The 16,406-nt window shown below is 40.1% G+C and overlaps 1 protein-coding gene across 3 annotated transcripts in view; it reads right to left on the reverse strand.

Annotated features, from left to right (window-relative positions):
- CEP85 (centrosomal protein 85) overlaps nt 1–16,406 on the reverse strand; it is a 33,479-nt gene that overhangs the window by 16,137 nt on the left and 936 nt on the right. For 2 of the 3 annotated variants that reach the window (XM_038531485.1, XM_038531486.1), the window contains exons 2-4: nt 11,462–11,537; nt 8,972–9,124; nt 1,361–2,055 (exon numbers count right to left, since the gene is read on the reverse strand). In XM_038531485.1, coding sequence (XP_038387413.1) covers nt 1,361–2,055; nt 8,972–9,124; nt 11,462–11,516 — 903 coding nt within the window. In that variant the 5' untranslated portion in view covers nt 11,517–11,537. Of the gene's footprint in view, nt 1–1,360; nt 2,056–2,400; nt 2,620–8,971; nt 9,125–11,461; nt 11,538–16,406 lie in introns of those variants that run through there. The other variant, XM_038531487.1, reaches the window with a different exon arrangement.

A 16,406-nucleotide genomic window follows, 5' to 3' on the forward strand; every position in this document is an offset into this window, starting at 1 on the left:
GCAGTATCCACTTGGGTCTCTAGTCAAGGCTCACTTTGGCTCAGCCTGAAGAGGCCCAGTGTTTATGAATAATTTTAGCTCTGATGCATGACTGGAAAGAACCTGCCAGGGAGACTTCTGCCAAATGGACACTCCCTGCTTATAAAGGCTCCAGTTTCTAAGAAAAGGTCACTTATCTTGCATTATCTGGCAAGAGAGACAAACCAGGAGCTAAGATGTCCTCACCAACCAGGAAAGGAGACTATGTCCTGCTTCTTTCCTTCCCTTTCTTAAGCAGCACAAGGCCTTTTTTTAAGACAAAATTGGTATATGGAAGAAATATAGGGGTTCAGAGGTGGTTTTAAACCCTAGTTCTGCTGCTTACCAGCTTTGTAACCCTAGACAGATTATTTATTCTAAGAAACTGGTAAACTGGGACGCCTGGGTGGCTCTGCTCAGCGGTTGAGCGTCTGCCTTTGACACAGGGCATGATCCCAGGGTCCTGGGATCAAGCCCCACATCAGGATCCCTGCAGGGAGCCTACTTCTCCCTCTGTCTGTGTCTCTGCCTCTGTCTCTCATGAATAAAATCTTAAAAAAAAAAAAAAAGAAAGAAAGAAACTGGTAGATTTCTGTATTTACCTCATCAAAGGTAAAGGATTAAATAAGATGCTGTAAGCAAAAGTACGTAGCCTAGTGACTGGTATATAAGAACACAGTGTTAATGACACACCTTTTGGGGTCTTCCGTTGTAACCCTCTACTCTGGAGGATCTACCTACTATTGAATTAGACCACCAACATATTCAATGGCATTCACAAGCCTTCATTTCCCTTTTATTTATTTTTTATTTATTTATTCATGAGAGACACACAGAGAGAGAGAGAATGAGAGAGAGAGGCAGAGGGAGAAGCAGGCTACATGCAGGGAGCCCGACGTGGGACTTGATCCTGGGTCTCCAGGATCACACCCCAGGCTGAAGGCAGCGCCAAACCGCTAAGCCACCCGGGCTGCCCTCATTTCCCTTTAAGAAACATCTTCCATCTTTCTTTTAAAAAATTTTTTAAATCTATTTATTCATGAGAGACAAAGAGAGAAAGAGAGGCAGAGACACAGGCAGAGGGAGAAGCAGACTACATGCAGGGAGCCCGATGCGGGACTCGAACCTAGGACCCCAGGATCAGGCCCTGGGCTGAAGGCGGCACTAAATCACCAAGCCTCTCGGGCTGCCCCATCTTCCATCTTTCTTACAAAAAAATTTTTGAGTCAAAATTTATAGGACAAAATCTATATAGTTCTTTTTTCTTTAAGTCAGTGTAAAAATCTATAGTTCTAAAATCTGCAAAGAACCCACAAAAATCCAAAGAAAGAAGGGCCTCTACCTGCATTTGTTCCATCTGTAAACGGATCAACTCCAGCTGCTGCCGACAAGTGCTGAGCTCACAAGATCGCTCACGGGGGTGCCAAGGGTCAGGGTTTGGCTGCCATACCTGAGAGGGTAGAGGCTTGGAGAAGCCAGGAGCAGGCTGGAGTCCCAAAGGGAGCACTCCACTGCTATTAGGGTGAGGTCCATTCCGCTCACATACCACCCCACTGCCCGGTGCCTTCTTGGTCTCAGGCAACACTTTGTATAACTCCTTGTTTGTGTCAGTTCTTGGGTTATGAAAGTGGACTTGGTAGTGGGGATCTGAATATAGTGTCTCCATCATTGCCGACTGATTAAGAGTAGACTCCATACCAGGAATATCAAACTTCCTCATTTCTTCTTCTCTTTCATGGCCCACTGCTGGAAACCAGGACTGCTCAATTCCATTTTCTCCAGTAGCACCACAAAGGTATGTGAAATCTCTAGACAGGCCTGGAGAACGTTTCATTGCACCAAGGTCTCCATTTCTTGTCATCCCCACATTTTCAGCCAGCCCTGACAAAGGGAGTTTGGAGGAAGAGAGTCCAGCAGGTAGAGAATTTGGCTTGGCAGGAGAGGTCCCCAAAGTAGAAGGTATCACGTGGGCTGTTGGAATGGTTATGTGGCTTTTGATGGGCTGGAAAGAAGGGCTGCTACTCGAGCTACAAAAATCTGCAAAGAAAATAGTCTTCTGTAAGTCAAAACTAAAGCAGCATGCTTTGAGTCTGGCTGCTATGCCCGGTGTTCTCTGCCTGTCCTGAGACCAGGCAGGATATAGACACTATCATCACAAGTACCAGGCAGAAAGACAGGCAGCCTACCTGAGAAGTGTGTATTCTAGAATCTCAAATGCCATTCACAAGGTAAACCAACAAAAGGCAACATCAGCTTTACTTTCAACTTAAACTCTGTCCTTTTTATTTGAATAAAAAATCTTACCAGTCAAAAACAAAGCTGAAAAATGAACTTAAAAAAACAAAAACAAAAAACAAACAAAAAAAAACAAAAACCACTTACTTAAGGGAAATGAATTAGGTCCTATTCTTCTGGGAGCTGGTCAACTCTCAAGCCATAATCCAATCCAATAAAAATATCCTTTCCAAGGGCTGCCAAAATCCTCTGTGGCCTCCAAAAGCTTCCCAGTGAAGGTAAGCAATGAATCTAAACTATCCAAAGAATAGGCAAAGTGGACAGTGCTGCTCTGTATCCAGGGCAGGGAGTATAGCATCTGAATCAGGATTCTATTCTCTCTCCCACACACCAGACCTGACTGCCTGGATATGTGAAGTTATTCTTAGTAACTCTCAGGTTTCACTCTAGCACAGTGAGCTCTCTCAAGTGGGTACACACTGAAATCCTCTATTTTGTATTTTGCCTTTCACTTCCCCCTTGTTTATATCCAATTATAACTTTTCATTTTTCCTTCACACTGGATTTATGCTTCTTTTAACTCTTGCCTAGTTTTGGGAGACAACTCTCTGATTAGACCAGCTGCAGAAGGTATACATTTCTACATTATTTCCAACTTTTAAGCTCTACTCTGAAGACTATAAGTTCACAGAATTAATGTGCCAAGGCAGTGGGCTTCAAGCAAATAAGAAGACTGGAATGTTAGGAAACATACATGTTACCTTCAGCAGGGAGAAATTTGATTAAGGGGACAAGGAATATAAATGTCTTCCTTTTTCAACTATGCCTAGTACTCTTTTCCAAACCAAACACATCTATCATGGAGAAGAGTAGACTACCAATTTAATTCATTTCTTTTTTTTCTTTCCATCAACCAACACAGAACACACTCAGCTAATGAGGACAGATATTACAACCTTTCCCAGAATTACTACGGATCGACTACCATCTTCTCATATGGGTTTGTAAGCAGCTCTTTAAAAACATGGACATGGGGGGACGCCTGGGTGGCTCAGCGGTTGAGTGCCTGCCTTCGGCCCAGGGTATGATCCCGGGGTCCTGGGATCAAGTCCCATATTGGGCTCCCCGCGTGGAGCCTGCTTCTCTCTCTGCCTGTGTCTCTGCGTCTCTCTCTGTTTCTCATGAATAAATATAATCTTAAAAAAACAAAAAACAAAACAAAACAAAACATGGACATGGGGCACATGGGTGGCTCAGCTGAGTGTTCAACTTTTGATTTTGGCTCATGTTGTAAGACTGATAACCCCAAGCCAGACTCCATGCTCATGCTTGAGATTCTCTCCTTCTCTCTCTGCCCCTTAAGCCGCTCATACTCGTCTCTAAAATAAATACATTTTAAAAATATTAAAAACAAACAAACAAAAAGGCGGTGCCTGGGTGACTCAATCAGTTAAGTGTCCAACTTTTGGTTTAGCCTCAGGTCATGATCCTGTGGCTGTGGGATCAAGCCCTACATCAGGCTCTTCGCTCAGCATGGAGTCTGCTTCAGATTCTCCTTGTCCCTCTCATGCTCTCTTTCTCTCAAATATATAAATAAACCTTTAAAAAATACATAAAAACAAACAAACAAAAACCCCCAAACCATGGACATGCCCAATTATCCCTTATAATGTATAGGATAATGCAAAGTATCTAATTTTCTATACTTAGGTGATCTTGGGGATATATATAAAAGGCCATACTAAAACAATAGTAATTTCTGATAAATGTGTCTGTCTTTATATATTTATAATAAGGAAATTAGCAATTGTGATAAATTACTATAAAATATGTTAAGTTACAACATAAGTCTGGTTTGTATTTTGAAACTTTTTTTTTTTTTTTTTTTTTGACAAAGAGAGAGAAAACATGAGCACGGAGAGAGGCAGAGGGAGAAACAGACTCCCTGCTGAGCAGGGAGCCCGAAGCAGGGCTTGATTCCAGGATCCTGAGATCATGACCCAAGCCAAAGGCAGATGCCCAACCCATGGAGGCACCCAGGTGCCCCCTGTATTTTGAAACATTTTAAAACAAAATAGCAACACTTATTTTCAAAAAGGCCACTTACTTTTTACAATTTTCAAAGGCTTTCAAAATGGGATATGTGATTTTTAGAAAAGTCTGCAGTTCTCAGAATCAATGGGTTTCTGCCACTTTAAGGATATTCATATTTCTAAATCTCTCTTCTCTTCAATCATACCCTCTGCCTCAACACCCAATTCTTTTTAACAGCCCTGCTTTCTTGTTGAGGGGTGGATTTAGCTATTTCGCTCTTGCTAAATCTTACTGGTTTCTGAAGTAAAGTAGTCTGAACTAAGCCAGTAATTATTTCAGTCTGCAGCAAAGAGCCGAAAGCCTTCTGGGTTCTTCAGTATCTACTTCTACCCCATCCCTTGAGAATCTTCAAGGTAAAACTTTTTTTTTTTTAAGGATTTTATTTATTTATTCATGAGAGACACACAGAGGGAGGCAGAGACATAGGCAGAGGGAGAAGCAGGTTTCTCACAGGGAACTTGATGTGGGATTCAATCCCCAGACCCCAGGATCATGCCCTGAGCTGAAGGCACACGCTCAACCACTGGGCCACCCAGGCATCCCAAGGTAAAACATTTTAATGAATAGTGGAATCAAACGACCTGTCCAGTTTAAAGATGAAACGATGACTATATTTTATACCAGTCATAAGGGTTCTTGTCAACAGGGCTCTAAATAAAACCAAGCTAGATTCATGAACAAAATGAGCAAGGATTAAAAAAAAAAAAAAAAAAAAAAAAAAAAAACGAGCAAAGATTAAGATAAAAGCCATTGTACATAACAAACACAGCAGAGAAGACACCTTGGATCTTTTATTTATTTTTTTAAAAGATTTATTTATTTAGAGTGTGTGTGTGTAAGTAGGAGGGGCAGAGGAAGGAGAGAATCTCAAGTAGACTCCTCAATGAGTGCGGAGGCCAATGAAGGAATCAATCTCACAATCTCACATGATCTCAGCCTGAGATCATGATCTTGGCTACAATCTAGAGTTGGGGGCAGCCCAGGTGGCTCAGTGGTTTAGTGCCACCTTCGGCCCAGGGCGTGATATTGGACACCCAGGACTGAGTCCCGCTTCAGGCTTCCTGCATTGAGCCTGCTTCTCCCTCTGCCTGTGGCTCCCTGCATGGAGCCTGCTTCTCCCTCAGCTGGTGTCTCTGCCTCTCTCTCTCTCTGTGTCTCTTGTAAATAAAAAAAAAATTTTTAAATAAACATAAAAAATAAATTCTTAAAAAAAAAAAAAGAGGGCAGCCCAGGTGGCTCAAGCAGTTTAGCACTGCCTTTGGCCCAGGGCCTGATCCTGGAGACCCAGGATCGAGTCCCATGTCAGGCTCCTTGCATGGTGCCTGCTTCTTCCTCTGCCTGTGTCTCTGCTTCTCTCTCTCCTCTCTGTGTATTCTCAGAAATAAATAAATAAAATCTTAAAAAAAAAAAAAAAAAAAGAGTTGGATGCTTAAATGACTGAGCCACCCAGGTATCCCAACATGGATCCTTTAAAAAAAAAAAAAAAAAACAACTTCTAGACCAATGGCTTTGGCCACTACATCAAGGCTACTACAATTTAAAGAGAATGCACTACACAGGAAATAGATTTCCCCCCAAAGGAATAAAAAGCGCACAGTCTATGTAACAATGTGACTGAATTAAATACTGCCAGTCAATTCAATAGGGGGAAAATCTAGACCATTGTTTGATTTTTAAGAGATCTATTATTTAGTCAAAGGGAAAAGGTCCCATGATTGCACATGTAGACAAATCTTAACAAACAACTAAATTGACAATAACACTTGATTATACAAGTGATAGAAAGAATACTACAGCTGGGAGACCTAAATCTGACTAGTTGTGCAACATTAGGCAAATTATTTAACCCCTCTGGGAATTTTTGTTCCTCACCAGCAAAAAGGAACTGGATTAAATGACTTTTGAAGTCCTGCCTAAAACATAATCTATAATTCAGTACTGCTCAACTGCTGAGCACCATGCCCATATACATACAGCTATCAAACTATTAAAATTAAATGTCATGTGTCTAGGAGTCAATATTAGTAAATATCTGTTTGATATTTTTTTTCTTTTCATTTCTATTTTCAAACATTTCTAGCCTTTTCTTTTTTTTTAAAGATTTTATTTATTTGAGAGAGAGTATGAGTAGAGGGGAGGGGGAGGGGCAGAAGCAGACTCCCCACTAAGCAGAGAGCCTGATGTGGGGCTCAATCGCAGGACCCTGAGGCCATGACCTGAGCAGAAGGCAGATGCTTAACCCACTGAGCCACCCAGGTGCCCCCATTTTTGCCCTTTTCTTAAAAAAACAGCTTTAGGGGATCCCTGGGTGGCTCAGCGGTTTGGCGCCTGCCTTTGGACCAGGGCACGATCCTGGAGTCCCGGGATCGAGTCCCATGTCGGGCTCCTGGCATGGAGCCTGCTTCTCCTTCCTCCTGTGTCTCTGCCCCCCCCCCCCCCCCAGTCTATCATAAATAAATAAATCTTAAAAAAAAAAAAAAAAACAGCTTTATTGTGGACTATAACTCACATACCATTAAATTCACCCATTTGAAGTTGTACAATTCAATGGTTTTTAGTATACTCAGTATTGTGTAACCATCACTACAATCATAGAATATTTTATCACCTCCCCCCAAAAAACCTTTTACCCTTTAACAGTCACATTCCATTTACCTTAACTTTCCTAGCCTTGAACAACCACTAATTTATTTTCTGTCTCTCTAGATTTGCCTATTTGGATATTTCATATAAATGGAAACAGAAAGGGGCACCTAGGTGGCTCAGCTGGTTAAGCGTCTCCCTTCAGTTCAGGTCATGATCCCAGGGTCCTAGGATCGAGCCTCGCATCGAGTTCCAGGTTCCTTGAGGACCCTGCTTCTCCCTCTCCTTCTGCCTGCCATTCCCCCTGCTTGTGTTTTCTCTTTCCCTGTCAAATAAATACAATCTTTAAAAATAAATAAATAAATAAATGGAATCATACAGTATGTGGCCTTTTGTGTCTGGCTTTACTTAGCATAAATGTTTAAAAAGTTCATCCATTTCATAATATGTCTTAGTACTTCATTTCTTCTTATTGTGGAATAATATTCTATTATATAGATATACTACATTTTTCTCATCCATTCATCAGTTGACAAACATCTAGGTTGTTCCCACTTTTTGGCTACTATGAATAATATTGCTATGAATATCTGTGTAACAAGTTTATGTGTAGACATATGTTTTCATTTCTCTTGGGTATATAGGTAGGAGTAGAACTGTTGAGTCATAAGGTAACTCCATGTTTACTCTTTTGAAGGTCTGCCAAACTACTTTCCAAAGCAGCTGGAACATTTTACACTCCTACCAGTATTGTACAGAAGTTCCAATTTCTTTACATTCTCACCAACACTTGTTATTATCTCTTTGATTATAGCCATCCTAGTATGAGTGACATCTGATAAAGTACTAAGTGATTACTTTTGTGACTTTAACCAAGCCATCTAATCACTTTGAAATTCAGCTTTCTTGGGGTGCCTGGGTAGCTCAGTCGGTTGAGTGTCCAATTCTTGGTTTTGGCTCAGGTCATGATCTCATGGGTCATAGAATTAAGCCCTTTGTAGGGCTCTGCACTCAGCAAGGAGTCTGCTTGAAGAGTTTCTCCCTCTACCCCTCCTCCCAATCATGTTCTTTCTCTCTCTCAAAAAAATCTTAAAAAAAGAAATTCAGCTTTCCCATCTGTAAAATAGAAATAATAAAATATTTCATAGAGTTCTTAAAGATGTTAATGAAAAATGTAGAAAAAATTTAGTACAGTATCCATCATAAAGTATTTAATAAATAGTTATTAATTATTATCATCAGATCCTCTGTCCTTTAGGAACTATCTAAATGAAAAAATAAAATACTCTTGCAGTGCCTGACTGGATCAATCAGTAGAGCATGAGACTCTTGGTCTTGGACTCATGAGTTCGACTCCCACATTGGGTGTAGAGAGCACTGTCTACAGTTATTACTAAATTTAAGTAATAACTGCCCAAAATGGCAGACAAAATAAAGATACAAGATTTCAGAGAGGGATATCAGTAATGGGTGAAGAGATTGGAAAAGTCCTGTCAGACACTTCACTAGTTTTTGAAAAATAAAATCAGCATAGCTGGGAAGGGCGAGAGGAGGTATAAACAGCACAAATGGGCCCAGATAAAAGAAGGAAAGAGCTCAGATATCCAAAAACAACAACAAAAGTTCTGTGCTTTTTCATTGCACAGTAAAACATCACACTTCATAACAGTAAGAAATGTATCTGAATGGGTGGGATAGGGCCAGATCACAGAACAAAGACCTCTGAATTTTATCCTTCAAGTAACAGTAGTAGTCAAAAATTTACTGGAAAGGGAAACTATGAAACCGGGTTTTTATAAAGATTAATCTGGCAGTAGAAGTAAAGACCTAAGGCCAAAAAACCTATTAAAAAGTTGTTTAAGATAGGACAAGGAGTAAAAACTGAAAGGAAAGGGCAGATGTAAGAAACATGGAGTAAGAAAAATCAAGCACCCCTTGGCTGAAGGGACAGTTATGAATATTCTGGAAATGACAACACACCTGGAACACAAACCGAAAACGACAACACATATTAGTAATCAAAACATTAATTCAAACTTACCCTCTGCAATATCTGAGCATGACGTGCCAATGGCTGTGTCCCCACTGTCAGCTACACTCGAACAGCGGCTAAAGCGACTCCGAAAAGCCTCTGAGATAACTGGGGTCTGCCATTCAGTCCCCAGGGAGCTGCCCTTTTGAATTACACCGGATCCTGAAACAAGTAGCATTTCCCATCTTTAGTGTGAACCAACTGATGTAACCTCACAAGACTGTTTAAATAAAGCACTTAAACCTATGGAAAAAAATAGCATCACTCTACCCTTTTCTCTCTCCTATGCCTATTTCAGCTACTCTTAGTTAATTTTAAATGGAAACAGCATGAGAGCTGAGAAGTTCACAGACAGAAATAAGACTTACCAAGAAGCCAGGGACACTACATAAAAAACAATACTATCCAATAGTAGCCATCATTTTTTGAAACCTAGAAGCCATAATACTTTACCAACATGATTTCATCTACTTACTGAACAGTATTCATCATCACTGTTTTACAGAGGATAGAGCTGAGATTTGAACCCAATTTGTTTTGATTCCAATATCCACATTCTTTCCTCTCACAGGATTTCTCAATAGGTGCTTCTGGCATAGTGAACATGACAATTCTTCAATGTGCAGTCTATACATGGCAGGATGGTTTAGCAACCCTGGTCCCTTATTAAATGCCAGTAGCAGTCCTAATCCTATCCCACCAACACAGTGACACCTGAAAATATCCTCATATATTTCCAAATGCTTCCTAGGGTAACACGCAGTCCAATTTCTCTTGAAAACCACTGTTTAGGGGCCTGCGTGGCTCAGTCTGTTAAGTGTCTGCCTTCGGCTCATCAGGATATAGGGGTCCTTGGGTCAAGCCCCACATAGGGCTCTGCTCCCCTCATTCATGTGCATGTGGGCGTGCTCTCAAATAAACAGAAGGGGGGTGGGGAGGGCACCAACCATTGCTTGGCTGAACTGGGGTACTGCGTGGGCAGGGTAATCCAGATCAAGGTAAGTCTTAAAAGTCAATCTGAAGAGTTTAAGACTTTGACTGCAATGCAAAGAACCATTAAAATTTCTGATTGGGTAAGACAGATGAGATTCATTTAACTTTTTTAGCTTACTACTTGAGGGCTAGTAGGTAGAAAAGTGTTCAATAAATACTTGGTTTACTTGTATTTATTGTTAAAAAACCACAATTTTTCTAGGCTGTTATCTGATGATCCATGTAAACAGACAAGAAGGTGGCTACTTATCCATTTAAAGTGTCAGAGTTTGAGTTGAAATCAGAAAAGAAGGTTCTATAGACTCCTTGATTTGGTGGGAAGCAAATGATATTTAAACACAAATCACCTTATTCTCTTCTTCCAATTTTAGTGCTTCTCCCATCTTTTTAACTCACTTTCTTCTAATTTTGCTACCCTGTGCATTTTACGGAAGGCACTGTTGGGGTCACAGTGGACTGCTTGATGTGAAAGAATCTACACATATGCAGCAATCGGTAATAACCTTTCACAGAAGACCTACCCAACAATCAGCGCTTCTGATCAGCATAAGAGCAGCTGGTGTTACTATCTGTACTAAGTATAACTCTAGGTAGAAGGAAAAAAAATTGATTCTTGATAAGTCTATATGGTGTTATCTCTCTAGTCAGTAGACAATTTGCCAGGTCTTTTGAAATAATAAAAATTGATTGAAGGCCTCTATTACCATCTTCCTGTCCTCTTACTTGTTAATAGTACTAATCTTCCATTCTTTACCAGTACTTTACTATCTGCTCACCCCATACATCAATTCTGAAGACATATTTAGTAAAATAAAAATGTATTTTGAGGGGCACCCAGCTGGCTTAGTCGGTAGAGCACCTAACTCATAATCTTGGGGTTGTTAGTTTGAGCCCCACACATTGGGTGTAGAGATCACTTAAATAAAACTTTCTACTTCCTATTTAAATATACTGTATCTACTTAATATGTTTATTGGGTGTATTTATTTATATATTTCTGTATTTATATATGTTTAATATATATACTTAATATATCCACAGAGCTTTCAAAATCTTGTCAATCCATTCTAAAGATAAATTCCCGAGTCTCCAGTGACAACATAACTGAGTCTGTTGGCATCCAAGAAGAATTCCAATCTTTGTGGGCTAGCAGATGACTGACCCACCCACAGGACTACAAAGACAACATAGAACACAGTAATTTATGCTGTGTTTTTCTGATTTCATTTGGAACTATGTTCCAAAGTCATTCTGTTCCTTCATGTGTCCTCCCCTCCCAATCAATCATGTGGTCTTGTTGGAAGCCATGTAGGACCAGAGATAAATAGCTGCTCTTTTGGAGAGGGCTGTTTTTCTACTCAATATAGCTTTATGTTATTTTTATTCTTTAAGTACCAGCATTTCAGTAAATGTTTTTGTGCGTAGTATTTCCTTTAAAGGAAATTTCAGTTATGAAATAACAGAGCAAAGGTCAGAAACTTAACCCAGAAAACTCTGACTACTCACCTGGTGAAGTGACATGAGAGATCCTCTCACTTGGGTATTTCTCCTGCATGGCCATCAACACTGTTTTTTGAGCCAACTGTAGAATGAAGGAATAACCAGTCAGATCTATCTTTTATTTTTTATTTTTTTATTTTTTCAGATCTATCTTTTAATTCCTAATTCACTCCCATTCAACTGAAACTGTCAAAACCACATGCGATAGTCCTCCACGTTTTACTCTTAAAGATATTTTTTAAGGTAAAGCAACTCCTAATACTCCATCCTACTTCTCTTCCTAAAATAAAGGAGAGAAAACCTAAAACCAAATGGAGATTTCCAACACTGATCCTATAAGGTCCTAGAATTCCTCAATTGTTGCAAAAATTAAAAACAATTGGGATCCCTGGGTGGCTCAGCAGTTTAGCACCTGCCTTCGGCCCAGGGCGTGGTCCTGGAGTTCCAGGATCGAGTCCTGGAGTCCTGCATTGGGCTCCCTGCATGGAGCCTGCTTCTCCCTCTGCCTGTGTCTCTGCCTTTCTCTCTCTTTCTCTCTCTGTGTGTCTCTCATGAATAAATAAATGAAATTTTAAAAAAGAAAAATAATACTTTTATTTTTAAAAAATACTTTGAGAGAGAGAGAGAGCACAAGAGGGGAGGAGCAGAGGGAGAGAAGCGGACTTCCCACGGAGCAAGAAGCCCAACTCAGGTCTCAATCCCAGGGCCCTGGAATTGTGACCTGAGCTGAAGGCAGACATGTAACTGATTGAGCCACCCAGCTGCTCCATATTACTTTTAATTAACAAACTTTGCCAAGGATTTTGTTAGCAATGAAAACAGGATGGGAGAGTAAGGCAAAGAAAGAACCAAATAACCAAACCAACAGAGAAGTATTATAACTTCAATTATGATTAACATAAATCTCCCAATTCTTCTAGTAATGGAAGTTAGTTATATGATACACAAATAGAATTCTTGATCATAAGCAGAACCCCAATTCTCAGCTGGGAACATGAAGTTTTCTTCCCATTTCCCTACTTCTTAGAACATTTATATTTATTCTAATGGTAAGCTGTGAGAATTCAGCAGAAGTCTGATATCTATCTGCGTAAACAAAAGCTTTAATTAACTGTAACTAACAGAAGCAAATACTAATAATATATTTGCATAGTACCTGAGAGTCACGAAAGTACAGGAAGTGGTTCAGTATATGAACTCAAGATCGGATAGTTTAGGCTTATTTAGATGACGAGGCATTTGGCTACCTTAAGAGAATCATAGTTACTCCCGCCGTTTACCCATGCTTCATTGAATTTCTTCCTTTGACATTCAGAGCACTGGCAGAAATCAGTTTAGGCTTAAAGTCTGACTTAATTAGCTGTGTAACCTTGGGCAAATTTCCTAATATCTTTGTATCTCAGTTCCTTCATATAAAAATAAGGATGGGGGTGCTTGGGATTCAGTTGGTTGTATATGTGACTTTTTTTTTTTTTAAGTTTTGTTTATTTATGAAAGACAGAGAGAGAGAGAGAGAGAGAGGCAGAGACACAGGCAGAGGGAGAAGCAGGCTCCATGCAGGGAGCCCGACATGGGACTCGATCCCAGGTCTCCAGGATCATGCCCTGAGCCACCCAGGCTGCCTGGATAGGTGACTCTTGATTTTGGCTCGGGTCATGGTGTCAGGATCGTGGACAGAGCCCCATGTTGGGCTCCTCACTCAGTGGGAAGTCTGGTTGAGATTCTCTCCCTCCACCCCTCCCAACTGCTTGTGGATATGCACTCACTCTCTCTCCCTCCTTCTCTCTTCAATAAATAAATCTTAATAAAATAAAATGAAAATTAGGATAGGGCAGCCCGGGTAGCTCAGCAGTTTAGCGCCGCCTTTCAACCCAGGGTGTGATCCTGGAGACCCGGGATCCAGTCCCGCGTTGGGTTCCCTGCATGGAGCCTGATTTTCCCTCTGCCTGTGTCTCTGCCAATCTCTCTGTGTGTCTCTCATGAATAAATAAAATCTTTAAAAAAAAAAAGAAAAGACAATGCAGATAGGAGCACCTATGTGACTGTCAGTTATGTGTCCCACTTTTTAAAGATTTTATTTATTTATTCATGAGAGACACAGAGAGAGACGCAGAGACATAGGCAGAGAGAAAAGCAGGCTCCCCAGAGGGAGCCCAATGTGGGACTCGATCCCAGGACCCCAAAATCACAACCTGAGCCAAAGGCAGATGCTCAACCACTGAGCCACCCAGATGCCCATGTGTCCAACACTCTTGATCTCAGCTCAGGTCTTGATCTCGGGCTGTGAGTTCAAGCCCCATGTTGGGCTCTATGTGGGGTAGGAAGCCTACTTAATCATCATCATCATCATCATCATCATTATCATCATCATCATCATTATCAAATGAGGATAAAGACAGGACCCAATTCATGCTAATTCATTTAGAATTAACTCACAATAGTGTCTGACACACATTGAGTCCTTAATTATGTTATTATTTCTTGGCAGTTTACATCAATAAAAAGTGGCATATGGGGGGGGGTCTCTGGAAGATAAAGTATGAATTTAGAAACTGAATTTATAAGAGCCCCCAAAGAGTTTGGGACAAACTCAGTTGATAGATCACAATTCTTAGAGGAGAAATCCAACTTTGGTAAGAAAACAGAGGAGATATATATGTATCTATATCTATAAATTCTATCTCTCTATATAATTTCTCTAATGTGCTTTACTGACCTCTAGAGTTTTCTCTTAGTAACAACAACCCAAACCCTAATTCACTGCATCTACAATAGAAATGGTACCATCCCCTGAAATCCTAGGTCTTCACATAGTGGGTAAGAGAGGATTATTCAGTCAAAGCTTCAATTTATGGCTATTATCAGTTAGTGTGTTAATGGTAACACATAAGGATTAGATTGTCTACCTAGTAGTGATATCAAAATCCTTTTCTTCACACATTTCTTTAAGGTATTACAAAATGATAGTAGGTCCATTGGATTCTGAGACCTTTCCAAATTCAGATGAGTTGAAAATAGGATGAGAAAAGAACTCAGTTAAGCAGAGTTACTCTATAACTCAGCAATTCCACTCCTAAGAATATGTTCAAGAGAAATAAAAATATGTTCACACAAAATTTTGTACATGAATGTTCAGAGCAGCATTATCGATAAACCAAAAGGTAAAAAAAACCTCAAATGTCCATCAACTGATAAATAAATTCCATTTATGTGAAATGTCTAGAACTGGCAAATCCATATAGACAGTAGATTAGTGGTTTCCAAGGACTAAGAGGAGGGAGGTGGGGGAATGGGGAATGACTGCTAATGGATATGGGGTTTCTTTCCAGGATGATGAAAATCTCCTGATATTAGATAGCAGTGGTGCTAAAAAAAAAAAAAAAAGTGGTGGTGCTGCACAACCGTGTGAATGTACTAAAACCACTGAACTGTACACATATAAAATTGAATCTTACTGTACATTAATTTTACCTCAAAAAAAAAAACTAAAAAAAAAAAAAAAAAAAACTCTCAAAAGGAGTAAAACAGTATGGAGGAGATAATTTTTTTTCTTAAGTAGTCTCCACACCCAGCCACGCCAGCACGGGGCCTGAACCCATAAACCTGAAATCAAGACCTGAGCCAAGACTAAGGGTCAAACACTTAACCAACTGAGCCACCCAGGCGCCCCAGAAGAGATAATTCTTGAAGTCCTACAAAGTTCACAAGTAAATGAGGTACTGGTACAAGTTTTTAAGACCATTTGAAGGATATAAAGATTTCCTGAGATAAAAGTGAGAGAAATGAATTGTAATACAAATAATCAATTATACAGCCAAGAAAGGTAGGAGTGAATGGAAGCAGACAGAAAAAAAAAGCACCCAAAAAAAAAAAACAAAAAAAAAAGAAAAAAAAAGCACCCAACATTGATGGTTTCTATCTTCAAAGCCTTTTAAATTACCAAAGTATTCATTCAACAAATTTAACATATGTTGAGTACTTATTTCCTACGAAGCACTGTGCTAAACACTCTATAGGTATAATGTCTTATGTTTAATGCTCACATCAAACCTGTGAAGCAGATACTATTATGACCCTTATTTTATGGATGAAAAAAAATGAAGATTTAGAGAGGTGAAGGCCATATAGCTAGGAAGAGACTTCAAAGCCAGGACTGTGCTCTAATGTTATACAGTCTAGTCAGCATTCTTTCTGTGTGTGACAGAAAGAAATAAAGTAAGTTACCAAGGTACCATAAATTGGGAGTTTCTGCTTCAGACACAGCCAGAGCTGCAAGCCCTAAAGAAGTTAGGGGCAGGGAGAGCTCACACGATTTCTTCACGTTGCCCTTTGGTCACCACCCAGGCTCTATTTCCCAAGTTGCCACCCAAGACTTAGGCTTCAACTGTTACAAGTATTTCTCCCCTTGAAGAATTATAATCTTAGGGTGGAACGTCACACTTGGCAGCTGCTGAGAACCACATCAAGACTGGGGAGGATTTGAAGGGATACACAGCTGACAAAAGCACATTAAGAATCTCACACCATCACACTATTTTCATGACCTTGATCTTTCATTAAACCAGACCCAAAGAAAGAGAAAACAAATCCTGCCAAGAAGTTGCCTTTACAAAGTCCTGATACATACAAGGCCACCAGACTATTATAAAACCTACAAGGCCTAAGGGCAGGTAGTGAGGTATGGTTATCTTAATCATCCTGGTGGTATCATCACCCCTCCCTACCTAGCACACAGTATTCATCAATCAAAATATACTGAGGGCCTACTATCTGCCTGCCTCTGTACCATGTACTTTTACTGCTTTAAAAGACAAACGGGGTTTTCATCCTCCTATTTTATCCTGATGAGGTGCTGAACACCCTCTATTGAACAAACTCGCTATAACCCACTAAACTTGTGGTTCATCCAAAGCACCAGTTCCTCCTTGTCTAGAGCAGGGTTCCTCAATCT

Source organism: Canis lupus, chromosome 2 (assembly GCF_011100685.1).
Source record: "Canis lupus familiaris isolate Mischka breed German Shepherd chromosome 2, alternate assembly UU_Cfam_GSD_1.0, whole genome shotgun sequence".
Lineage (NCBI taxonomy): Eukaryota > Metazoa > Chordata > Mammalia > Carnivora > Canidae > Canis > Canis lupus.